The following is a 25,962-nucleotide window of genomic DNA, read 5'->3' on the forward strand; positions in this document are numbered from 1 at the left end:
TTGCACAGGAAGGTGCCCACACTCTGAATGTACGTGTGTATGCACCTTCACGCAAGCCAGAGACGGGCAAGGGTGGGAACTCAGGAGGCAAGAGAGGCGGGTTTTGGGTTTCCAGCCTTGCAGGGAGTAGAGGCTCAAGCACCCTCTGCGAGAGAAGGTAGGTGTTGCTGCTCCTGGGTGGGTGAAAGGTGTTCTCGGGGCAGTGGTGGGATTTGAGGGGAGACTGGGAAACTGGAGACCTCCCTCTCAAACTCCAGACTCTGAACCTCCACTCAAATGCCTAACTTTTACATGGCTGATCCTTCTCCCAACCCCTTTTCTCAGGTCATGACAACAACCAAAGCCGGTGTCATCCTTGCTTGACTCCTCTTTCTCACACCCACCTCTACTTCATTACAAACAACATCCTTGGCTCTGCCTTCAAATTACATCTAGAACTCATCTCCTTTACAACACCTTGACTGCTGTCACCCTGAACTAAGCGGTCCCTGCACTAGACCTCCACTTTAGGCCGGAGAATGTATTAACACAGCAGCCACTGATCCCAATGACATGCAAGTTAATCACATCACTTTTCTACTCAGAGCCCTCCAATGGCTCCCCGCGCAGCCCCCCATTTCAGGAGCAGCCAAAGTCCATACAATGGCCTGCGGGTCCCACATGAGCGGCCCTCCTCACCTCTGGGATCTTCCCTCCCACCACGCCCCTGTGCTAGCTCCCCTCCAGCCAACTTGGCTTCCTGCTGTTCCTCGAACACACCACCCTGCCCTCACCTTACAGCCTTTACCCTGGGAGGATGCACAGCTCCCTGCCTCACTACCTTCTTCAAGTCTTTGCTGGAATGTCACTTTCTCAACAAGGCCCACCCTGACTACCTGATTTAACTGTAACCAACAATTCTGGCACACTATATAATTTACTCTTTGATCATATGTCATTGTTTATTGTCTGTCTCCCCTGCTAAGGGCACGGATTCTTGTCTTACTGCTGAGCCCCGAGCACCCAGCAGTACCTGAAGCACAGTACTGAAGGAATGAAGGGACTGAGGGCTGGGCAGCCCATCTGGCCTGTGAATGAGCTGGGACTGCAGGAGTGCACAGCAATGGGGAATCCGGGCTGAAGGTGGACTTCTGATGGCCTGGCACATCTGCCTCCTCCCCCCTTCCCCAGGAAGCCGCTTCACCCAGGGGAACACGTGGCCTGGAAGAGGAGTGGCCGAATGTGTCTCCAACTGCAAGGCAGGACCCAGACTGAGCAGGAAAAGGTGACAACTGCCCACTCATCATGGCCTCTGTAAAGCAGGCAGGGTAAGTGGCCCCAGTGCTATACCATCACCCTCCTCAGCTTCTGTCCCATCCTGGGTTTTTTTGGTAAAGTTTCCTTTGAAAAGGCCTATCCCTCCTCTCTAGACAGACTGAGCTATGGGGAACTGGAAGGGCGAGGGAGTCAAGAGTCTAAAGGCCACCAGCCCTCCAGGCAGGAGAGCTGGGGAGGGGAGAGCCAGGGAGTCTGGGAGAAGGCCCCAGCAGAAGGCTACAGCTGCCTGCAGAGCCTGTTCCGCCTTCAAACTCTCCCAGCCCTGAGCATGCCATCTGTTCACCCCAGGGTTTTCTGGCAAACAAATTGCCAGTGTAGACCTGGAGGCGCAGGCCCAGGGCTCGTCCCACCTTCTCAGAGCGGTTCCCTCACTCCTGCCCCTCTCGGCTGTGCAGCAGGGGAATGGCCATGCCCACTTCTGCCGGGATGACCACAGCTCTGCGCCTGCCTCCTAGGCACCAGGCGAGAAGCAGGTCGAGCCGTGTGCAGCGGGTCCAAGGCACAGCGAGGGTCCAGCCCATGGAGGCCGGAGGAGGCGGCGGGTCCGTCCGGTGTCCCCTCCCCAACCCCCCGTCCCCGCGCCCCGGCCGCCCCCGGTTACCTGTGCGAGTCCTGGTCTCCCCCGGGGGACGCTCCCGCCGGCGCTCAGTACGGGCGATTGGCGTCTTTGGGCCGCTTCAGCTGCACTTTGAGCCTCTTCATGCCGATCTGGAAGCCGTTCATGGCCTGGATGGCGGTCTGCGCGCTGGCCGGGTTGTCGAAGCTCACGAAGCCTGGCGAGACACGAGGGACGAGGGCCTGGGTTTCCACGGGGCCGCCCCGGCCGCGAGGGGGCGGGCGGGGAGAAGGTCTGGGCCGAGGGCGGGGCGGTGGCGGCGGCCCCTCCCCGCGCTCCCGCCGCGCCTCCGGGCAGGAGCGGGCCTCGAAGCTCCTCCCCCTCGGGCCCCGCCCCCGGCCGGCCTCTCGCCCCCCCAGCCCGCGTGCGCGTGGCCCCTCCCGGGGTGGGCGTTTCCGAGGCTCCGGGCTCCGCCCCCGGCCGGCCTCACGCCCCCCCCAGCCCGCGTCAGTGTGGTCCCTCCCGGGGTGGGCGTTTCCGAGGCTCCCGGCTCCGCCGATCTGGGCGGCCCGGCCGGGCCTCCCCAGCTCCACCTCGGCCTCGGGCGGCGCCACTCGCCCGGGCCCCCTCTCCCCCAGGGCGGGGGCCCGCGGCGCGGCGGGGCTCGGAGAGGCGCCCGCCCCCCACCCCGGCCGGCCCCGGCACCTCAGCCCTCTCCTTCGGTGGGAGGGGGCGGACACACCTGCGGGTGGAGGAGTTTATTGGACACTGTCCTCCCTGACAGGAGGGGGCCTGGCAGCGGGAGGGCACGGGGTGCCGGCCTGGGGAGAGAGAGCAGTGCGAGGGGCAGGGAGGGGAGGCGCCACGGAGAAAACTTCTCCACCGCCGGTTCCGGCCGCCCCCCTCGCCAGGGCCGCCTGGCCGCGGGGGAGGGCAGAGGCTGACAGTCTTCGCGGCCTCTCTGCCCCCTGCCGGGCCTGCCGAGGCGGCCCCCAACCGGGCTCCTGGGGGACACCGGGGTAATCCACACCGACTCGCATTAACCCACCACCTCGCACCCAGGGGCTGTCAGCACCTCTCTTATTTAGTAAAATTCCAAGCCCTGGGAGCAGGAGCTCTCGCCCTGGACTAAGGACACACCAACCGATGTGTGAACCCCTCATAATAATACTACTATTATAACAATAATAGTATAAATTAACACTATTAGTAAAAATTAGTTGAGAGCCTTCTCCGTGTACCACGGACTGCAGAAGTGCTTTCCACACAGTCACTCCTCCCAACATCCCAGGACGGGATATAGAACTATCCAGGGCTCCCAGTCACCTTCTGAAACAAGCAGTCCCCAGATGGGGATGGGTCAGGTTCCCCGAGTTCATTCATTCACCGCTTTGGGACTTGGAATGCATCTTCTTATAGAGACTACACTTTACATCAGCATTTCCTAAAATGGCCCTAATAGGTGCTCCTTGAGAAAGGGGCTTCTATGGTCAAGTAGGTTTATAGCCAGGTCCCTCTGGGACCCTTTAAGGCACATTAACAAATGAAAACATTACCCTCCCAGCCCAACTTCTCCAGTAAATAAACCTTTATAGCTTTGTTTAACTAGTATTTCCTGGAATTTATTTGACTTTAGAGGCCTTTTTGCCTGTAAAATGGACTTAGATCCTACAAAATATATGAAACTAAGCTTGGCAAAGTTCCCAGGCCATCCTGCATACATGCCTTATTTGGGGTGCCGGTCCCCAAATGGCCATTAGATATATAAGGAATAAACAGACGCCATTGAAGTAGACGTTGTTTTCCTGGTTAATTGTCTATGGGACGTCTGGCCCGTCTGCAACCACTCCCTCGCTCCGCCCATGTGGTGGCTCTTTCTCCCTTTTTAACTCCGCCCCAGACACTGTCTCCATCCAACCTCTTTTCTCTTTCTCTTGTCTCCTTCCTGCTTTTGCTCACATTTTCTCTTGCAGCCACGGACCATCAAAGATGGAGGAGGAGTGTGTGTACGCGCACAGGAGTGTATTCAAGAGTGCGAGCGAATGAGCAATGGAACTGGTCAGAACTGGGCCCAGCACAACATAACCAATATCTGTGTAAGTCCATATGCCAAAACAGATAGGAAAGATTTAGGATTATCCATCGTGGGAGATTAATGTGAGGCATCCTTCCACCTCCTCCCCTCGCCCCCTCCTGGCCCAACCCCTCCCCACCAACCTCTGTGTCTGAAGACCACAGTTAAGTGGTGAGCAGAGCAGAGCAGTTTTCAAATGTGTGAACTGTGTGTCTGTTACACTGCTCTCCCCCAGATTAAGGAGGGTGGCTGAACTAAATTCTCTCTCCTTTCCGGGACAAGAGAGAGGTGACAGGTTACACCCTGCCCTCCTCCCCTGGCCCACCAGCACCGTCAGCTCCGACTCTGCCTCATCACCTGTGCTTGGTGGCTCTTTTTGCAGGAAACAAATGTGAGCAAAGCAGGGAGTTGACAGGAGAAAGAGCAAAGGGGCTGGAGGCGCTGTCTATGGGGAGGTGTGAGGGAAGGGACAGCCACCGAGTGAGGCGAGTCAGGGAGAAGGTCCTGGAGGGAAGAAGCCCAGCCTTCATGGAAAAGTTTAGAGTCTCCGGAAGCCAGGGGTTTAGGAAGAATTCAGGCTCAAGGAGACCTGACTTTTCAGATCTCAAGGAGACTTTTCTCCCTTACCTAGTTTTGTTAACTGGCTAGCAGTCGGGGCAGGGAGCACAGGGAGGGTCTCCTCTGCTGACTGGGGACCCCAGGGGCAGGACTCTGGGCACCGTCTCCCATGTTTGTTTCCAAGGCCGTCTTCCTTCTCCCAGAGCCCCCTCCCCCATTCCTGCCACCCCCGAGAAAGTTCCTGCCTCCCGGACCATAGGAAGATGCACAGACAGGAGGCCCTCCTCATGTCCCTCCAGTTCTACTTCCCACCAACATAGGAACCATTAGTGCTGCACATTTGCTCCTGAAGGCCTCTGGAAGATTCTGGTTATGCTTATAAAGAGCGAGGGGAGCCTTTGAGGGGTTCACGTAAACGCAGGACCACGTTTGTGGCAAAAATGGCCCCTCCTTTTGGGAATAAAGGGGGCTCTAGCCCCTCCTGAGGGTCTGCTCTGGCCAAGCCCCTCACATACACCACCTCATGTAACCCTCACAGCATCCCTGAGGGCTGACTGCCGAAGTCCCCATTTCACAAATGAGGAAACGGGCTCAGAGGGTTAAATGCCTGGCCCAGGAGTGAGTGCTGGAGTTCCCTCTCACAGGAGAGGCCTCTGGGAGAGCTGCAGGAGGCTCAGCTGCCAGAGCAAGCAGAGAACCCAGGAGGCTTAAGGAGGAAGCGCTGGGCCAGGCCAGCATGGCGGGACCACATCCTTTTTCAAGGCCAGTGGATGTTTAGTGCTAGAAGGTCGTTCAGGAAGAGATGAAAGAGCCAGAGTAGAGGTATACAGAGGATGATTTCCAGAAAAAGCAGGGAAAAAATCTTGGTCCTGGGGAACTTAAATGGGCCAGTGGTGAGTGTGGCACTTGGGGTGGGCTCTAAGGAAATGCCTTTGAGAAGCTGGGTTGCTCCCACGCCAGGGACCCAGGGACAACACAGATGCACCGAGGGTATGGCTAGAGACGAGCCCAAGCCTGCTCTAGACCAGGTGCCCAGTGCGTTCTGGGTTCTGAACAGTTTTCCTCTGATTTCTGTAACTGCCAAGGCTTACTTAAAGAGCAAATGCAATCATCCTCTCCAGTTTGTTGTTTTTACATACGTAATTGTAATTTGCCAGGAGAAATACCAAACAGTGCAGGGTACAACCCTGTCTTTTCCTTCTGCTATGTTTTCCCACACCCAAAGAGAAATGAGCTGCTGGCAACTCTAGGCCACTGAAGTATCACAAACTTCCTGTGGCAGCTGCCAGAGGGAGCGGGACAATGGGGCAAAGGTCTTGACTGCTTTGGGGAACATGCTCTAGAAACTTAGGCCCTTCATGGTTCTGGACAGTTGGTCTCCAAACTGGAATCTCCTTAACATGTGCTTCCTGATGCTTCGACACTCTTGTACCTTCTCCCCTCCACCACCCCCAGGTTGTGATCTGGGTTCCCAGGCCAATGAAGCCTCCTACTCTGTCCTCACAGACCCAGAGTCTGGGGGTCAACCAGGAGATCCTGAGCTTCTGGCAGACTCAGCTCGGGTTCCATGTGCGGCTCTCTGGGGACTGGACTCCTCAGGCCTGGGGAATCCTGGGGAGCTCTGGGCCCAGAAGGAAGGGCTGATGGAGACGGAAGAGGAGGCAGGAGAGGCTAAGGAGGAGCGGAGGGGAGAGGTGTGGGGATGAGGTGCGATTCCAGGAGGTCTGAAGCAAATCAAAGCACAGGATGCCCATTTAAATCAGAATTTCAGATAAACAATGAACACTTTTTTAGTATAAGTATATTCCAGATATTGCAGGTAACATTTGGGATATACTTATACTAAAAATGCGTCCATTGTTGATCTGAAATTGCGATTTAACTGGGCATTCTATATATGGAGAAACCATACTCCTAGATCCTCCCAAGTCCTCCCTCTCCCATCTAACACCCGGACACAGGCACATTTCCTGAAAGCTGTATCTTCATTCTATTACTCTTAGCCCGAGGCCCTCCCATCATCTTCCACTGCCTACCACACCACATAAGACATCCTCTTCTGAGGTCAAAGCCCTCCCCAGCACAGACCCTCCCCCACCGCTGGTGTCCCCTGAACCCTCCTTTCTCCCCAGAGACTCCTGCTTCCTCATTCACGTTCCTTGACTCCTCATCCAGCCCCATGCTCTGGTCTATTCTGTTCTCCCGGCCTGGAATTCCCTCCCCTTCCCTTATTTACATCCACCTGCCTTTCTCATTACACTGTTACTCGGTGCCTCGCACATTTCACTGCTGTCGAGTAGGGTGATTTTCATCTACGCTCAGACCTGAGGGTTCCTGAGGGCAGGGACATTTTTCCTCTTCCTGACTCCTCAACAATGCAGCTCTGGTGGCCTGAGGGGAGTGGGTGGGAGAAGGAGGGTTCGTTGGATGGAAGGAGGGGAGCAAAGAGCAGGGTAGACCGAGAAGGGGGGTGGGGGCAGGAAGAGAGGTGGACAGAGGAGGCCAAGGGGCAGGCAGGGTAGGGGCCTCAGCTGGGCAGACCCCCCACTCAAGGATGATGCTCGGCTTTCACCCCGGGGGGCACTCTGATGGAGAGAGGAGAGGGCTGCTGGGAGAATGGGTGTTGCTGGGCTCTGCTCCCTGCCCCTCCCACCCCTGCCCAAGGTGGCCGCTCCCCCTTCTCAGTGGGTGGGAACTGGACTTTTTGGCTGGGAGGGGAACCTATCTCCTGGACTGGGATGGGGCAATGGGGAGCTAGGTCGGGGCGGGCAGGAAAAGCCAGAGCCAAAAGACCAGCAGAAGAGAGAAGAGGGGCGAGAGAAGGAGACTGGAGGTTGGGCCCCAGGGAGCACTGGCAGGGAGGGGCGATGTGAAGGAGCAGGTTAAAGCAGTTGGACACCGGTAAATTGGTGCGAGCACCGCCCTGTCCTAGGTGAAGCTAGTTGGTTTGTTATCTTTACCCACCAAAGCATTTACTTTGGTTAGTCGCCCGATCCACAAACACTTTCGAGGAGATGACATTACCGAAAGGGAGGAACATCTGCATCAGCTCAGCGTCCCCAAACTCCTGGGGCAGATGGTAGATGAACAGGTTACAGCCCTCGGGCCCTGCGGTGAGGGGAGGGGGTGGGCGGGGGAGGAGGGATGGCAGGGAGGGGAGAGAGAGACAGAGGAGAGGTGAGCGAGTTAGGCAGCGGCAGCAGGGAGGGGTGGGGGCGAGGTTAGGAGGGGGGTCTCACCCAAGATCCAAAGGCGGCCACGAAAGAGTGGGGGCTGCTGAGCCCCGGGTTTGAGCTCTGGTCTCTACTCTGCCCTTGGGCAAGTCACTGAACCTCTCTGTGCCTCAGTCAGTCACCTTTTCTGCAAAATGGATTGGTAACAGTGTGCCTGGCAACTCTTGGGCTCCAGGGGCAGAGTTGATGAGTGAATGGGGTGAACTTGCCAAGGCCTGATCAGTCGTGGAAATGAAGTGCTGGGGAGAGGCAGGGGTGGGGAGACCTAAGAGGGCCTGCTGGGCCTCCCTCCTGCCCAGCTCTGCTCAGGGGAGGACAGAGGGAATTGCCCTGGGGCAGCCATGCCTGTGGTGTTCACCTCCTGTAGGCAGGCCCCACCTCAGACTCTGGGGCCTGGAATCCCCATAGGGTGGGGGCTTGGCCCATGCTCCTCCCTGGCCTGCAGACACTCCTTCCCCTGGTCCCCAACGGCTGCACTCTCCCCTGCCCCAGAACCTTAAACTCAGCCCTGGTCTTGAAGGCAGAAACCAAGATTTATCCTGCCCCCCTCCAATGGGCTAGGTGCACAGCAGGGGCTTCAACAAGGCTTTGCAATTAGCCAGGGTACCTGTGACCCTCACTACATGAAAGCCTCCCAATTTCATTAAACAATGACAGCCCTGCCACTTCTGTAGCATGAACTACATGTCAGGCTGTTCTAAGCACTTTATATGTATGTTAATTCACTTCATCCTTACAGCAGCCCTATGAGGCAAGTACTACTGTCATCCCCACCTCTCAGATGAGGAAACTGAGGCCCAGAGAGGTCAAGTCACCTGCCAAAAGTCACACAGCTAGTAGAGGCTGGAGGCAGGATATGAACCCAGGCCTTCTGCCTCCGTAGTCTGTGCTCTTCTCTCTCTTTACCTATCTTTCATAAATCTCAGTGCCCCAGAAACCCCCAACACTGTTGAGGCCTTTAGACTTCTGAAATTTCCAGATAGCTAAAGTATTTCATTTTTCTTTTTAAATGACTGAAATCTCAATTTTAACTCTTTGAAATGGAAGTCTCTCCAAAATGCTCCATCTGTTTCCTGCCATCTTAAACAGAGAAAGCCACATGTAATTTAACTATTTCAAGTGTGGTCATTTCAGTGATGGTTTCCAGCCTACGGAGAACATGCAGAGGAAACAGCGGCACTTGCTAGACCTGTGTAAGGACTGAGGTTCTGATCAGAGGCTGGCGCAGACCAAGCATGAGCTTAAAAGTGACGGCTGTAAGGCACCGATGTGGGCCAGAACCAGCTGTCGTGCGTCTCTGCCAGATAACCCAGTTCTGGAGCAAAGAGCTCCCTCTGGAGTCTGTCCTTCTTCCTCTCCTCTCCCCTCCTGCTATCCTCCTTCCCTCCATCTCTCTCCACCCCCCACAGGTACACAGCGATAGACCACCAGAGCTGCCCTCGGAGCCGCTGACCCCTCGGTCCTTGGTCCCCACCCTACACCATCTGCCCGCCCCCACCCTCCGGCCTCCCCTCCCTGGACTGCTGTCTCCCAGGCAGACTGCTAGCTGACGGCGCATTCGGGACGGCGCAAGCGTGCTCCCTCACCCAGTTCCAAGGGTCCCCGGAGCTGGATCCCCCGAGATCTGGTGGCCCTCCCCTCACCCCGACCCCTCCAAACATGCCATGTTCTCACTGGTTCATGCCCGGTGAATGTGTCCCTTGATGGTCCCAGCTAGAGGTGAGTCCCCTTGGGGCAGGAACCAGCTTGAAGGCCTCATCTAAGCCACACCTCCTCCAGGACTCCCACCCAGATACTCCCCACACCCTCTCCCTTCGGGTGCTCCCTGAGTTCATACTCCATACTCTGTGGTCTGAGGCTCTTTCTTCTTTATGTCTGAGAGCTTTTCTCTCCAATCAGATGGGGTGCTCTCCAGGGGTAGAGGCATTTGCCTTCTCCAGTCCTCCTGCCCCCCCCAAACCCAGCACGTGCCTTCCCTCTTCCTCCCATCCTCATTCTTCCCAGCTTCAGTCACTGACCACTCTACCCCATACTGACACCTGACTTCAACTTGGGGCCCTCACTCCAAGTTCAAGTTCTGCAAGCTGCTTTGTGTGGATGTTATGTCTATTCTCCTTAAAGAGACAAGGAACCTTCGAGGGCAGGGCCTGTAGGCTCAGTCCCATCAGCATAGTGTGTGGCTGAGCCCCACAGGGACTTTCCTAGCCTGTGCCCCTCAGCCCTCAACAGCAAGCCTACACGTTGTCCTGCTCCAGCTACCCCGAGCCCTCACTGCATTCCCTCATTCACAGATTATAGAGCATCCAGATGGTATAACTGGGAGGACCTTGGAGATCAATCTGGTCCAACCCAGCCTTCTGAGAAATGGTGAAACGGAGCTCTAGAGACAGAAGGTGACTACCCGGGCCGCACTGCAGCCCCTGGCAGAGTAACCTCAACCCGTCTGTGGAGCAAACTGCCTCTGGGGATTCAGGCACCTGTTGGTTTTCAGGCTCAACTCAAAGACAAGGAGCTGGAAGGAGGGTCCTCCCTAGCAACCAGCGTGTCTTGGTATTTCAATGGCATTACATGGGGGAGGTGACCATGATGGAAAGAGGCCAACCACTGGCATGGCTAGAGGAACACAGCCTTCTTTCTCGTCCATGCCTCATGCAACACTGTGGACACAGCTTTGGTCTGGCTCCAACCCACCTTCAACCTGTCTCCCCCTGTACCCAGGCTCTCCTCGTACTTGGCAGCACCCATGCCTTTGCTCCTGCTCTTCTCCCTGCCTCGAACACCCATCTCCCCATCTCTACATGCTGAAGACTTCATCCTTCAGAGCCCCCAAAACCTTCCCCAACAACCCCACTCCCAGCACCATGAGCTTGCCCTTGTTTACAGTGTGGTTCTGTATGCATCCGAGTTCACGTACGCCCTCCCCAAGCCCTGCTCCCCCACAGTGGACCGTCCAGCGCACTGCAATCTAGGAGAATGGGTAAAACAGTGGGAGATCCCCTCTCTCGAAGGAGGCTGGAGTGGAGACTGGCCACAGAGGGTCTGGCCAAGGGAGCAGGGCATGGGGGTGGGGGTGTTGAAGCTGCTCAGAGATGGGGAGAAGATATGAGGAGTTCAGAGCTAGAGGCCTGGGGTGGGGCAGAGTGTGAGTAGGGGGAGGGGCAGGGAGCAGATAGCGGGCCTGAGTTTAAGGCCAGTGATAGGGGCTGTCGGGTGTTGGTCAGAGCAGCAATGACCTGCAGCTGTGTGTGTGTGTGTATGTATAGCAGGTTTAGAGACCCCTGAGCCCAAGGGCCAGAGTGATGCAGAGCGCTGACTACAGGGTGAGGGTGGGTCAGCCTGAAGCCAGTGGGGTGGCAAAAGTAGCAGGGCCTCTGGGTACAACTCTCTATTCTGGGCCTGGGACTGGCCACACTGGGACTCCAGGACCCCGCCCCTTACAGCTATGATCTGACTGATGTGGCGCTGGAAGGCTTGGCCTGGGCAGCAGGAGGGCAGGGCAGGTTCCAGGGAGGGTACCCTCTGGTGGAGGCAGGGCTGATGGGCCACCCCTACCCCCATTTCACCCATGGTGGGTCCAGACATCAGTCAGAGCTCAGCAGGGCGTGACTGCAGATGGTGGGCAGGGGGCCCCAGTATGTACCCCTCAGCTCCTGTGGCTTGGCTCTCCTGGGCAGGGGGAGATCTGATGGTACAGATCTCAGGAGCTGCCCAGTGCGTGTAAACTGGGGACATGCCTCAGGTACAACTTTGGAGGGGTGACAATTTGGTGAAGGAAGGGCTGTGTGCACAGTGAGAAATCCATAGGCAACTGCTAGAGGTCGGAAGGCAGACTTGAGCTAGTTCCATCCTCACACCCCTCTGGGGAATAGTCATCACTGTCCTCATTTTACAGGTGAGGACACCAAGGCTGAGAGGGGAGGAGGTGGCCAAGCTGAGAGGGGAGGAGGTGGCCAAGCTGGGAGTCAGACACAGAAGGGTTTTATTCAAAGCCCGGGCCCTCAGCTGTCCAGGCTCTGGGGCCTGTTCGGGGCCTGTCTAACCAAAGGGGTTTGGACCAGCAGACCCCCAGGGGCCTTTCCAGGACTAACCCAAATCCCATGGCTCCCAACGATCTGCTGCAGGGGCTACAAGCCAGCCATTTGGAGACCATTGGAAGCTCTTGGCCATGTGGGCTACTAGGGCAGATGGGGCAGCCTCACTGGCAGGGTGACCCTTTCCATGGGGGTGGGGAGGACAGGACCTTGTTAGTGTTCCTGTCCCCTCAAACTGAGCTCTTTCAGGCCCATGGAACCCCGGAGGGTGGGCTTGTTTATCCAGCTCCTATGGGTCTGTCTCTAGGCTCTGGAATGGGAGGACACTGAGGGTCTTTATGAAGTCCCTGCCTTCTGAGCCCCACTGGACTTGCCTGGCCTGCCCTGTTTACACAAGGGCCTCTGGAAGGGGCTTTCCAGGATGCCCTCCTTCCATTAGGCCTGTACTGGGGCCCTCCCATCCCCTTACCTGCCCATGGAGTCCTGCCCTGGGAGTTCTAGCTGTCTCTCCTGGTCACCCAGGGGGTACAACTTCCCCCGTCCACAATGAACTGGTCTCCCCACTCCCCCCCACCCACAGCCATGAGCATTCCCACTTCTCCCTTTCCTCCTCACTGGCCAAATCCTGTCCATGGGGGAGGGGGAATTCTTGGGTTCTTGGACCCCACCTCCTCCAGGGCCCAACCTTCCTGATCTCCCCACTTGGGTGTCCAGAGCTGCCCATGAGAAACATCCCTTGGTGCTTGGATTAGAGAGCGCCATGTCTCACAACCCTGCCATCTTCCCTCACCCCCGACACAACACACAAACGTGGTCACCTTTCGAATGAAACACCCAGACAAAGGCCCAGGCGAACAGCCTCTTTGGGGAGAGAAGGGGGTGGGGAGGAGCCTAGGAGCCCCAGCTCATGGACTCACCTTCTCTCTGTTGCTGGGGGATCATTGGAGGTGGCTGAGGAAAGGCCTGGCTTATCTGACCATAGGCAGCAGGGTAGGCGGCTGCTGGAGGACCAAAGAGAAGAGGCAAGAGCAAGAAACGGTGACAGTGACATGGAGAGAGACAGGGTGAGAGGCAGGAAGAGAGAGAGAAATTTCAGTGTTGAGCAGTAAGAGCAGAGCAACCAAAAAGTGTGTTTCAGCTCAGCCACTTAAGAGAAAGCCAGCTTTCAGGAGTAATGAAGGAGAAGCAGCACGGTGAACATTAGAGGGGTGTGCGTGTGTGCACGCGTGTGTGCACGCATGGGGAGAGGCAAGTTTAATCTGAAACGATGGACAGCCCACTCGTGTGGATAATATACAATAAAAGATAATCAAAAACATCAGAATGCCATGGACAAGATCACTCCACACCACCTGGAACCCACAAGAAGGTTTGCCCCCTCTCTGAGCCATGCTGACTCTGGCTGACACAGCCTCATTCCCACTCAGATGGTGCGTGTGGGAGATGGGGAGCCACCCTCGGGGAGAGCTTGGCCTCTGGGATCCTGCCAGCGGGTGGCCCCCAGGACAGAGCTGGACAAAGCTGACGCTTTCTGTATTTAATCGGAAAGGGTGAGAGGTGGGGCAAGAATAGCCAGCCCCCTCCTTAGCCTGGCTTGGCTCCCAAAGGGGCAGGACCTGAGGTCAGAGCTCAGGTGAGCCCAGGAGATGACAGAAAGGGCTTCCCCTGGGCCCCAGAAGTGAGAGGCCAGCTTCACCCGGGGCCCCAGGTTGCCAAGCAGCCCTACCGTCCTCAAGGCAGACATCGCTGGCTCTTCTGAGCACAGTGAGACGGGACCTGACTCAGCCAGACAGCAGGACACCAGCTGGGCCAGGATGATTATGCGTGTGTGTGTGTGTGTGTGTGTGTGTGTGTAGTGTGTGTGTGTGTGTGTGTGTGTGTGTGTTGCCCAGCCCAGGGGTGGGAGAGAGACAAGCATAACTGACAGCTTGCCTTGTGCTTCCTAAAACTGCTCACCACCTTCCCGTTCAGTGACCCCAGGCCATCTGCTCACCCCAGGGCTCTCTTCTCCTCTCTTTTTTTCTACCTCTTTTTTTCTAGCCTCCCTTGCTCCCTGTCATCGTTGCTCGAGCCCCACTCCTGCTACCTGTATATGGCTGGGGGAGACGCGATGGAAAGTGCTTCCTTTCCAGGGTCTCTCCTTCCCTCAAACCCAGGCATGTATGCTTGCTGGAGCAGTGACTGTGGACTGTGATGGGCAGCACCCTAGCTCTGGCCTCACCCCAGTGCTGCTCTGTGGCTTGGTGGTCCTGGACAAACCAGCCCGGGCAGCACCATGGGGAAGGGAAACCTGGCCTCAAAGTAGCTGCCCAGCAAGGTCAAAGCCTCAGCCTAGCTCACCAGCTCGCCTGAAGTTCTGACCACCCACCACTGTAAGGGCACCCTGCCAGGATGAGGATACTCTCCCTGAATGCTGGGGGGCTGCAGAGAGGGAGGCAGAGGGGGGTCTCTGCCAGTAGAGCCCTCCCTCCTTACACTGAAGCTCCCTGCCACTCTGTCCCCCCTCCTCCCTTCCACACAGTGCTGGGCCCAGGCCTGGGGTGGGGCGTGGGGAGATGCACACAGCTGGGGGAGAGCTGTGGGGACGCGTGGATACTAACGACCTGCATACTGCTGCACTCCAGCGTAGGCCTGCTGCAGGGGGTCCGCGGTGGTGGGGCTCTGCGCTGCAGGGAAGCCAAGGGGACAGAGGTCAGTGGTGTCCACCCAAACCAGCCCCTCCCACACCATGCCCATGAGGATGACACTGTGGCTTCATCACCCCTCCTAGCTACTGTGGTGCCTGCCCTGGGACAGGACATCTGAGGCAGGAACCCTGAGTTCCTGGACCCTGTTGGGCTTCCCCCTTCCCCAGCCCACAGCGCTTAGTAGGGTAGAAGGTTGCCTACTCTGACTGGGGGCTACAGGCTGCAGCTGGCCTAGGGTGGAGTGGGATGGGCGGTTCATGCAGAAGGCTGTGAAGGCCTGGGAAGGAGATGCCAGAGGAGAGCTTGACCATGAGGGGCTTGGTGGGGAGACACATGAGGGACTTGGCCCTGGAGAAGGGCTGTGGGAAATCAGGCGAGGGGGCTAGAGGCTGTCAGGATGGTGACATCCTCACTTATCTCCAGCAGAAGTCAGGGGCAGTCCCAGCTGGGTGAAAAAAAAGGGCAAGGGAGGCTTCACCTGTCACTCTGTCTTTCTGGGCCACTCATGCCTGCTTAAACAGAAGGACTCCTCCCTTATTCTTAGGGATTTTGCACACTCTTGCACTCTTAGGCCATGGCTGAGATGCTCTCAGCAGGGACTGGCCACACAAATGAGGTGTGCCCAACGGAAACTGAAGAACCAGAAGACCAAGGACCTTCCTTGCACCTGATCTCGTGACTCTGGGATGCCTACTGCCCAGGGCGAGGAGAGGACCCTTGGGCTGATACTTTGGCAAGAAACTTGGGGCAACTGGATTGGGGAAAAGGCTTGGTTGACTTCTGTGGCCTTTGCTGTGTCTGCAGAAGCTGTGGGCAAAAGCCTGGAGCATGGACCAGTGGTGGACATTGCCTTTGGTGACCAAGGCCAACGATGGCTGACGTGGGAGTGGGCTGGCCTTGGAGGCTCTGGGAGGTGGGTGGGGACAGATCCAGCCTCAGTATGTTTGAGGCAAACTCGATAACACAGGGAGGCAGGAAAAAAACCATCTGAGCTTATCTGCCTGGTGACCCAGGCCAGCCAAGTTAACTGGCAGTGCCAGGCTTTGGAGCCTGTAGACCAGGAAGGATTCCCAAACTTCCTTTCTGAACTCTTATCTCTGAATCTCTCAGTCAAATTCCATAGCCCCTGGGCCTCAGGAGAGCCAAGGGAAAATCCTGGGGCAGAGGTCCTTAGAGATAGCGTGGAAGGCAGCAGGGGAGCTGGGCCCAGAAGGGCACTGCTCAGAGCGGGACAGCTAAAGCTAGGTCAGGATGCAGGCCCCTTCCTGTCTGGGGCTGCCCCAGAACAAAACCCTGTCCCTATATTTCCCCCACAGCGGAGCCTGGAGCTCCGATTGCTGAGGTAGTGGTGGTGCTTGGCGGGGTGGTCTCTTCGTCCCTCCTGCTCCCTCTGCCTGACCCCTCTGCCAGCCTCAGCTCTCTGGAGGGAGAGCCATGTCTGGCTCGTCCTCTTGGTCTTCCTAGCTGCTTGCCCACATATGCCTTTATGCAAATTAGAAAAAGGTATCTCTTCCTCTGGGCACACAGTTTGGTGCCCTGGGCAAAATATAACCTGCACAAATTACATGACAGCTCCCCCAGCGCAGTGCCAGGATCATGGCAAGTACTCAGCAAATACTGCGACATAAGGAATGAATGAATGTTCCTTCAGGGGTGTGATGTGGCAGCAAAGGCCACACTATGTGCTTCCAACCTGATCTCAAGCAAGAGGGGAGAACAGAGAAGCTACCTGAGGCTAGGAAGTGGAGAAAAGCATTTCTGAAACCCTTCTCTACTTCTCTGCTTAATGACCTCATTAGTAACTGCCAAAGAGTGAACATTTTGAAAGATCTCGCTCATTACAGCGGCTCCAAACTCTGCATTTAAAGATGGTAAATTAATTTTTTTAATGTACTACTTTTCTCCTTTCCTTCCCTCCATCCCTCCCTCCTGCTCTGGCAGGGAATTGTTTATGGGATGTGGCAGATTGTTACAAATGGGGGAGAGAAACATTTCCAAATTCCATGAGGGAAATAGCTCACAGATGCTGGTAGAAGTGGGGAAGGAACAGGTTTCTCAAAATCCAGAGATCCAGATGGGCTTGTGGGCAGGGAGGAGGGAGGAAATGAAACCACCCAGATGTGCTGGGGACTGTATCTCCCAGCCCACGAACCTGAGGGAGGAGGAGCCCTGGAAGCTGAGATTGGTGGGATCTCTTCCACCTCCAGCTTGCCAAGCCCCTCCCTGTCTCCCTTGTCAGCCTGGAGTCTTCACCCTTACACAACACTCCAGATCCTCCAGGCCCTGCCACTTCACTCTCTAGGCTTCTCTGGTCTCTTCTCTATGCACTGAGGGGTGGGTTTCAGGTCAAGCATTGGGATGGGATCAAGGACAACTCCAAGTTCAAAGTCAGGAAATTCTCCTCTATTTCCCTCTAGCACAGTGACCTTGTACTCTGCTGCCGGTGCACCTTTTATATTCTCTGGATGTCTGGGCCTCACTCCAGACACTGAAATCAGAATCTCTGGGCTTCTATGGTTTTTCAAAGCCACACAGTGGATTCTGATGGGCAACTAGAGTAGGGAGCACAACTTTGCCCCCCACTGCTGAACTACCACCGGCTGACCTCCTCTGTCCTACTTGGGCCAACCTCCTTACCGCCCCCTGCCCCTGTCAGGCAGGCCCCTCCTGCCTCTGGGCTTCCAGGGCAGCCACTCCACGTTGTTCATCCTCACCTCTCCAACTCCTACGCATCTGTTAAAGTCCAATCTGAGCCTCCTCCTCAGAGAAGCTCTGTGGACTTCTTCAGCCTATAGAACTCTCCTTTTATTTGAATCCTTTAGCATCTCAAGTCAGGGAACATTCACTCTTGATCAGACTCCATTCTGCCACACTGTCTCAACTGTCACACTGTCAATGTATATAGTGTTCCTGACTGAACTTTGACCTCCCAGGGGATAGGCCCATGTCCTCCCCTCCTTCTGGGGCCCCCCTGTCATCCGGCAGAGACTGGGCACTTACTAGTACTCATGGGGACTCCGTAACCGTGCCATCTGCCCTCCAGGAAGGAAGTCAGCACTCTTTACATCTCTATTACACTGCCCCTTGCTAGTCTGCTCTAGGACATTTGCCCCTTGCTAGTCTGCTCTAAAGTCAGTCCATCCTCAGGACCAGAGAGAGGAGCTGCTTCAGGTCAATTGGACACACTCATCACGGGAGAACTGCTAAGTTTAAGAGGAACAAAGTTAATCAGGAACAGGCCTCTTGCTTGGATCTTCCTTCACGCCAGAATTCAAGAAAGTAGGGCCCAGGAGCTGTCCAAGGTCCTGATCCGCTGTCCAAAGTGCTGACCAGGGTTTTACGTGTACCAAGGGACTGAACTGATATGTACTAGCCAGAATGCCAATCTATATACCTCTCCTTCTTTCCCCAAAGAGTCTTTTCCTACTTAACACTAAATATGATTATTCTCTTAGCTTCTATCTCTTCACTTCTCATGAGTCAAATTCACTCTCAATTAATTTGCAGTCACTAGCCTCTCTGCCTGGTTGTACACTGCATCTATTCTCTTTTCTTACCTGAGGGAGCCCCAGGAATGGGGTCCTTTCTCACTCATCAGACTGACACATGCCCAAGGATGGGAATTTGGTTTCTTCCCTCCCACCAGGGGCTCTTGAAGGAGGGCAGGAGGCTGGCTCTCCCTGATCACATTTGGGGTCCCACCAAGGAAGAGACAGAGGGCAGGAGCCACATGTTCCCTATTTTAACAGCAAGGGCGGGGACAGAATGGATGAGAAGTGTGCTGCATGGTGAAGGAAGGGATACCAGATGTGCTTACCTGGGTAGGGGTGGATGCCATTGGCAAACACAGCTTCTGCAGCAGGTTGCCCATTGGCCTGTGGGGGGAGGCCGGTGAAGCCGTTCACCCCAATGGGGGAAGGGATGCTAGGCACGGCTGGTGCAGTGATGCCCGGAGGGGTGCTGCCACCTGTTTCCAGAGGTGGGAAGGGGTGGAAGAGAAGAGAAGGCAAGCAGAACAAAGGTGAGAAAGGTCAAGTCATGGAGCTCTGCCCCGCTGGCTCCAAAGGCCTGGGGTTGGACTTGGACCTCACACACCAACTCAATCCTATCTGTGAATCATGCCAGGGTTTATCTCCCAGCATGCAGGGACTCCACCCATCCCAATGGTATCCATCCTTCAAGGCAGAGTCCAAATCCCACCTGCTCCAAGACTTCCCTGACCACTGACGGCTCAACCTTGGACCTACAGCACACAGACTATTCTCAGTGCCCTTGACTTTAACCACACTTGGTCTTCTTTCGGTCTTTTTCAGTGCCTCTTGCTCACCCCAGTGAAGTCAGGATGGGCAGGTCCTTGTTTATAGCCACCAAGTTGCTGGCTCTGCTCTCTTGTCTGGATCACTGAGGGGCTGATCTGTCTCCCCAGGAAGGAGTTTTGCTACTCGGGTGGAAGAGGTCTTAATTCTGGTGTTCCCTTGCACTGAGGGAGAGAGGCTGTTGTAGAGTCCAGACTCAGCTCTATTCACATACAAAGCAGACCCCTTAGCCTCCTCCAGTTGAGTCAATGGTGATGATCATTGTGGCAAGAGTAAAGTTGGGGTCAGATGACAATACGCTGTGCCCTCCCTATGCCAGTTGGGTGGAACCCAAGTTGTGGATGGCATGGTGATTGTACTGAGGCCCCAGAGGCTGGAAAGGGCCTTCCTCTTCATGTAGGAAGCAAGGTCTCTCTGTGTTGAGGATCTGAGGCTGGCCTGGTCTAAGGATTGTCCTAAGCTGGGGATCAGAGCTGTGGTGTAGTGCTCAAGTTGGGCCTAGAGACGGCACAGACTTGAGACTTTTAGCTAGGAAAGAAACAGCTGCTGGATGTCAGGAAAACTGCCGCTATGGCCTGGGAGCAGAGAGCCAAGGCAGTGAATGAGAGCCTGGGGGGTTGGGCCAGCCCTTGGGACTAGACAAGGGTTTCTCAACTTTGACACTGTTGGCATTTGGCACCAGACATTCTCTTGTTGTGGGGAGCTGTCCTGTGCATTGTAGGACGTTTAAAAGTACCCTGTACCTACTAGATTATAGTAGCACCCTCTCTCCGAGTTGTGACAACCAACAATGTGTCAGGACATTGCCAGATATCCTTAGGGGGGTGGAGGTGGCAAAAATGCCCCGGTTGAGAATCACTGGACTGGACAATAGCCAAGATCCAATTAAAAACATGCTTTGTGAGCAGGGCTGTTTCCAACCCTCTTGTCCTTTGATAACTCTTCTGGGGCTCTTGCTTGTTGTGTTGTTCTCTTGGAAAAAGCCAGTGAATCTAGGCTGGGCTAAAGGAAAATGATAAAAAAGGGGGTCCCTCTGTGCTTGCGCCAGGGACCAAATAAGGCCACAGAATGGGCAGAGCTCTTCTCCCCTAGGACCTCAAAGGGACATGTTTTCATGTCAATTTCTTTCCAGATATCTATAATAGAGATCAAGATAGAATTGCTTCCTGACATGGCTAAACAACTTGAATGAAATTCTCACCACCCAGAAATCATATCATGGACTGCATGGGGCCCACATCCCATCTTCTCTTGGGTCCCCAGGGATTAGAATACTTTGGGGCCACCAGAGGATGAGGCCTGCTTGGGCCCAGACACCATGTGCTTGTGTCACAGGATGGTCCATTGGTAGCCGAAACTGGCCAAACAAATGGTCCCAGCCTGGGTCCAGCTGTTCTCCCACTGGGCCAGGCCCTGTGTTGGTACCTGCCAGCTCACCTGAGGTTGGGGTCATGGGTGCGGCCGCCAGGCCATTCATGTTGAGGGCTGCCATCTGCTGCATCTGGGCGGCGGCAAAGGCAGCCATGGGGTTCAGGTAGCCACCCTGCGCGACTGATGCCATTAGTGCCGCTTGCTGCTGCATCAGCTGGGGCAGAGGGAGTGGAAAAAATATCATGCACTTCCAGGAGGGCCGCCCTCCCCACCAGGGGGCTCAGCTCCCAGAGACCAGCTTCCCAGGCCCTGAGCCCAGGGAGCTCAACTACATCTCCCTGCCCCCACCCCTAGAGAGCCCTGATGTCTCCTCCCTTCTTGTTCTAGTTCTCAATGGCTATTACAGACCAGCCCCTAAGAGAGAACTGTATTCAAAAGTAATGGTAGGGTCTAAGGTACTCTCAAGTTTTAGAGGGTGGGGAAGGGGACTGGCTCCAGGGGTGTCATTCATGGAGATGTGACGCCTAAAGTTCTAGAGATATGTTGGATGAGCCTCTGTAGAATTAACTTGGTGTGGATTTCTGTCCAAAATGGTCCTAACTTGGAGTCTGTTAGGTAGCAGCGACAGGAGAATCAGGAATAGAACCCCAGGCACCCGCAATGTTCTCATAAAGGTGAGTGAGGACTGGGGAGTTTGTTGAAACCGGCCCACTTTGGGTACTGCTGAAGAAGTAAGGTGAGCTAGCATTTGTAGAAGCAGAACCCTGGCCTTCCTCAGCGCCACTCCTGTGGGGGCTGTGGTTACATGTTCTGGGAGGCAACTCAGGAGAGATGCTGGCAGAGCCGGCTCCAATGTGGAAGAAAGAAGTTGGTGGGCCAATGGCCTGAGGCAGGGCTGGGGGGACTGCAGGGGGAAGTGTGGGTGTGGGTGTGGGTGTGGCTTTGGGCACCTCACAAGAGGCCTGTCAGGAGTGTCCCAAGGCCTGAGGACACCTCTCCATGAGTGGGGGTAGGAGTGGGGTGGTGACACCCGGACACCTGAAACTCTCTCCCTTTCCCAATTGGTGCTTCCTAGGGTTTGACTGGTGGAGGAGCGCTCAGAGTAACCCACTTTGCTGCTCTTCCTAGAGGTCTCTCTCCAGCTCCTCCCCTTAAGAAACAGGACAGTAACACACCTCCTCCTGGCAGCCACCCCAGAATGGACCAGCCTTCTCTCAGGTCCCTCTGGGCTCCACTCCCTGGATTCATTCCTCACCACTCCTCACTCCCCAGGGCAGGAGCAGTATTTTCTGGGCCAGGAGCAGGGCTCCCCTCACCGAGGTTAGGACTCCCTGCTCTCTGGGGCTCTGAGCGGAACAAGCTGGAGAACCCCTGGCCCCCTACCCGCCTGGCTAAGCCCCCACTTACTGCCTGTGCGTAGGCGCCGTAGGCCCCGAACGGGATGGCCATGGGGTTGAACATGCCCATCTGGCCGGCCATCTGCTGCATTCGCCGCATCGTGCGCTCCTTGTCGGTGTCGGCGAACTTGACCACCAGACTGGATGAGGCTCCCTGCAGCCGGGACTGTGTGTGAGGCCCACCTGCCCTTGGCCTCCGCTCCCAGCTGTCGACGTCCCTGGCCTGGACCCACCCGGTCCTCTTGGCAGGGCGCTACCGGGGCACGGGCACCCGCGCTCATCCAAGGGTCTGGGGTCTTAACCCCACCGCGGGCGTTTTCTATCCGGAGTGACCTCGGGCCACTTCCTTAACCTCTCTGGGCCTCAGTGTCCTTGTCTGAGAAATGCGGATAATGGTAATGCCTTCCAGTCTCATGGAGACGCTGTGAGGGCGGCAGGTATTTGGCACGGTGTGGACTGCGCGGGGGGAGGGGAGAGGGGCCCCGAGGGTGTGCGGGGTGGAGGGGGTGTCTCGGTCCCTCCATTGCCCCCGTCCCCGCCCCCACCCTGGAGCAGCCGCACTCACCGGCATGGTCTGGCTGCCGTGCAGAGCGTTGATGGCGGCTTGCGCCTCGGCGTGGGAGGAGTACTTCACAAAGGCGCACCCTGGAGGGGGACGGGAGAGGCTGAGCCACGGCCCGTGGGCCCGGAGGAAGGCCAGAGAAGCGCAAGGACCGAGAGGCGGGGCACGGGAGCGGCGGAGGGGAGAGGGCGCATCCCAGATGAAAGTAGAATGGGTGAGACACACAGAGACTGAGTGGGAAAGGGAGACACCGAGAAACACAGAGACAGAGCCACAGACGGACAGAGAAAGACCTGGACGAGTCGGAGACTGAAAGCACCCTTAAGTCTCCCCGTCCCTGTCTGCACTTCGATCGCGGCCATTCCTTACCCCCAGGCCGGACAGCCTCGCCCTTTCCAGGCATCCTTTCCTGGCCCGCCCGTCGGGGCAGCTCCCGGCGGCCTCGGACTCCGCCGTCAGTCAGGCGCTCGTCTGGCGGGTCCGCCCCACCCACCACCTCGCCCCGCCCACCACCTCGCCCCGCCCCTCGCACGCCCCGCCCCTCGCACGCCCCGCCCCCACGCACCCTTGCTGTTGCCGTCCGGTCCTCGCAGGATGGTGCACTCCTCGATGTTCCCGAAGGCCTCGAAGAGGCGGCGCACGTCGTCCTCAGACTGCTGCTTGTTGAGCATGCCCACGAAAAGTTTTCTATCTTCTGGAACAAAATTAGGAGATGCTTACCCGGGCGGGGGGCCGGGCGACGCGGGGGCGGGCCCGGGGGGAAGGAGGCACGGCCGGAGGGGAAGGGTTCCGGGGGGAGAGAGGGGAGCTGGGCAGGAGTGGGGTCGGGGGCTCGCAGCCGGGGAGAGGGAGCAGAGAGAGGGCGAGGTGAGGTGGGGCATAGCTGGAGGGGGTGGGCAACGGCGGGGCGGGACGGGGGGCGCTGGGGAGAGAGGGAGGGCACAGCCAGAGCGGGAGGCAAGGGGTTGTATCAAGCGAGGAGCTGAATCTCAGCGACTTTGCCCCCTCCTGCCTAGAGGACAGGCTGCACACTGAGGGAGAAGGCCACTGGTCTGGCTGCTCACCCAAGGTACACAGGTTGTTTCAGCAGCCCTCCCTTCCCTTCTTCCTTCCTCTTGGACACACACTTTTCTCCCCACCTTCACCCACAGTTACCAAAATTAACTCACAACAGGCAAGTCTGCCACAGGGCCTTTGCATATGCTCTTTTCTCTGCCTGAGTGCCCTCCACATCACAAGGCTGAATCCTTCTCTTCTAGGCCTCAGTTTAAATATTGCTTCCTCATTAAGGCCCCTCTTTCCTCCTCTCCTTTATTCTCTGTCTCAGCCCCTCACTCCCATGGCCCAGATTTCAAAGGACAATTATTTACCGCTTTGCCTGTGTTGTTGATTTCTGTCTAGCTCCCTGCCCCACACCCCCATGTATGCTCCGTGGGGGAAGAGACCAGGCCTCTGCTGGTCTGTGTACCAGTACCTGGCACATAGCAGGCCCTCAGGACAGAGTTATGGAATGAATGCCCTATGCCAGGCCCAGGCGCATATCTATTTTCTGTCTCACATGGTTTTACCTCCATCTGCTACCCCTTTCTTGGTCTGGTCCTTCCTATTTGTTCCTGCAGAATTCAGCCCTGGGCACTGTTGGGGAGCCTGTTCCTGAAGCTGGGCTCCCTCAGCAGCTTCCCTGCACTTGTGTTGAGGACCAAGGGGTTTGTTGACCGCAGTCAGCTGTTTGCTTCGGGTGACAGGGATCACGTCGGGCTGTGTGCATCTGTAGCAACAGCAAGCGACTGCAAAAAAAATTCCCTATCCCACAAGCTCTTATTTCAAAGTGACTTTCACTCCTCCCACTGAGAGGTGGGGTCTCTGTTCCCTCCCCTTGAATCTGGGCGGGGCTGTGACTGCTCTAGCCAGTAAAGAATGGCAGAAGTCACCAGCTGACTTCCAAGGCTGGCTCATAAAAGGGATCAGCTTCCGTCTAGCTTTCTCTTTGGGAAATACTTGCTCTGTGGAAGCCAGCACCGTGCTGTGAAGAACCCCCGAGGAGCCCACCTGGAGAGTCCACACGGAAAGGAACCCAGACCCCCGGCTGACAGCCAGCATCAACCACCAGACATGGCAGTGAATGAGTCCAGCCCCCAGCCTTGGAGTCCTCCAGCTGAGACCCAGACATCCTGGAGCAGACAGCCCTTCATGCTGTGCCCTGAGTTCCTGACCCACAGAATCCGCGAGCATGATAAACTGTTGTTTTACTGCACTCGGTTTGGGACTAAGTTGTTGTGTAGCCACAGTAGTTGGAACAGGGTCCCCGTGGTGCCCGCCCTCTGTGGGGACTCAATAGATGTTCGCTGGCTCTTGAATAACTGATACACACAGGCACACGCAGATGAGGCTGCAGAAATGCTCACCCCCCCAAAACTGCGCATGGCCATGGGTTCCTGGTTTCCTCTGAACGCAAGGGCACTCTGGGACTACGTCCCTTTGTATTCAGGGCAGCTGGTACCTCCTGCCCCAGAGAGCCCCCCTTGCCCACACTGCCGGGAGAGTTCATGTAGAGCTGAGGGGCTGTCCTGGGGGCTGGAGCAAAGCAGAGGGACGCTCCAGGCCCCTGTACTCCTTCGCAAGCCACCCCAGAGTCCTCCTCTTCAGGAAGCCTGGCCGCTGCCCTGCTGGTACCCGGCAGCCCAGAGCACTCAGCACGGGGCAAGTTCTCTGTGATAAGGTGGCCCTGGGTTCCAACTGCTTCCATCCTCTGCAGGGCATTATTGCCAGTTCCTGTACCATTTCTGGGTAGGGCGCACCAGGCTAGACCTCCACCACTGGTGGGCTTCAGCCCAAGCTCTGGGCCTGGAGCCCTGGCCCTGCCACCTGCCCCAGCCTGGGCTACTTGATCTGGCTCCTCGGGCTGTGGCTGGGCTGGGCGTACCCTTGCCCCATCTCCAGGGCTCACCGACTCCAAGCTCTGGGATGGGGGAGCAGAGACTGGGAAACCAAGAGGAAGGAAGAGAGAGAGTGGAAGGGTTGAAGCTGAGAAGGGATGGGAGGAGATGGGGTTAGGAGCAGAGAGGGAGGGCAAAGGGCAGAGACAGAGAGAAAAGAATTAGAAACAAAGAGCAGAGAGAAAAGATGGGCAGAGGAGAAGGCAGAGACGGAGGAGAGAAGGGGCAACCGCTTATGTTTAACTCCCAGAAGCAGCAACAGCATTTTACATGAAATGAACCAGGAGCTTTTAAAGCTTTTAGTTGAATAACTGAAATTTCTGCTCTCCAGGCCCGGCCAGAGTGCCTCGTCACCCCCAGTGCCTTTTAAAGACTCTGAATAAATGGGATTTCTGGGAAGACACTGAAGTGAAAACCTGCCTTCTGCTAAATCCTGGCCCACCTGCTTAAAAATTCCATCTCCTCTCTTGGAAGGAAAAAGGAGGAAAGAGAAGGCCCCTCCTCCACCGGAGTCTGATTTAAATGCTGGGACCACAGCTCTGTGCCTTCGCCTCTCCTGATGTCTGAATATATTCCTTTATTATCATTATGACAGCTTTCTGATTGCATTAAAATTCATCCACACGTGCCTTTTTATCCAGCCACTTCCCTTTCGCTAGTTTTTTGTTTTTGTTTTTTGCTAATTCCTTCTTCCCTCCCCTGAATCTCCCTTGACTGCCAGCTCTCAGTTCTCTGTTCCAGGCCTGGGCCCTTCCTTCTTGAGGACTTTTTAGATGTACAGGGGGCTGGGCTCCCCCTCTTCCTGCAACCAGATTTCCCCATGGAGGCTACAACTAGCCTTACCTTTCTGGAAGGCTGCAAACAACCGAAGACACCAGATCCAGACTCACTTCCTCCAGGTGTTCTGAGATGACCCCACCCAAC

General features: G+C 56.3%; 1 protein-coding gene and 1 long non-coding RNA gene across 4 annotated transcripts in view; one reads left to right on the plus strand and one right to left on the minus strand.

Moving 5' to 3' along the window:
* Positions 1-22,806, minus strand: part of LOC131415382 (CUGBP Elav-like family member 4) — a 31,785-nt gene extending 8,979 nt beyond the window's left edge. Inside the window, exons 1-9 of one of the 3 annotated variants that reach the window (XM_058557027.1) lie at positions 22,668-22,806; positions 22,106-22,185; positions 21,551-21,694; positions 20,210-20,357; positions 18,274-18,423; positions 14,370-14,435; positions 12,687-12,770; positions 7,530-7,613; positions 1,919-2,090 (exon numbers count right to left, since the gene is read on the minus strand). In XM_058557027.1, coding sequence (XP_058413010.1) covers positions 1,963-2,090; positions 7,530-7,613; positions 12,687-12,770; positions 14,370-14,435; positions 18,274-18,423; positions 20,210-20,357; positions 21,551-21,694; positions 22,106-22,185; positions 22,668-22,773 — 990 coding nt within the window. In that variant the 5' untranslated portion in view covers positions 22,774-22,806 and the 3' untranslated portion in view covers positions 1,919-1,962. The remainder of the gene's footprint in view (positions 1-1,918; positions 2,091-7,529; positions 7,614-12,686; positions 12,771-14,369; positions 14,436-18,273; positions 18,424-20,209; positions 20,358-21,550; positions 21,695-22,105; positions 22,186-22,667) is intronic. The other 2 variants (XM_058557025.1, XM_058557024.1) reach the window with 2 other exon arrangements.
* LOC131415383 (uncharacterized) lies at positions 1,196-25,667 on the plus strand. Its single transcript, XR_009222437.1, has 3 exons — positions 1,196-1,307; positions 3,847-3,969; positions 25,370-25,667. It is a non-coding gene; the product is annotated as an uncharacterized LOC131415383 (long non-coding RNA).
* Positions 25,668-25,962: the final 295 nt, after the last annotated feature.

This window comes from Diceros bicornis, chromosome 16, assembly GCF_020826845.1.
Source record: "Diceros bicornis minor isolate mBicDic1 chromosome 16, mDicBic1.mat.cur, whole genome shotgun sequence".
Taxonomy (NCBI): domain Eukaryota; kingdom Metazoa; phylum Chordata; class Mammalia; order Perissodactyla; family Rhinocerotidae; genus Diceros; species Diceros bicornis.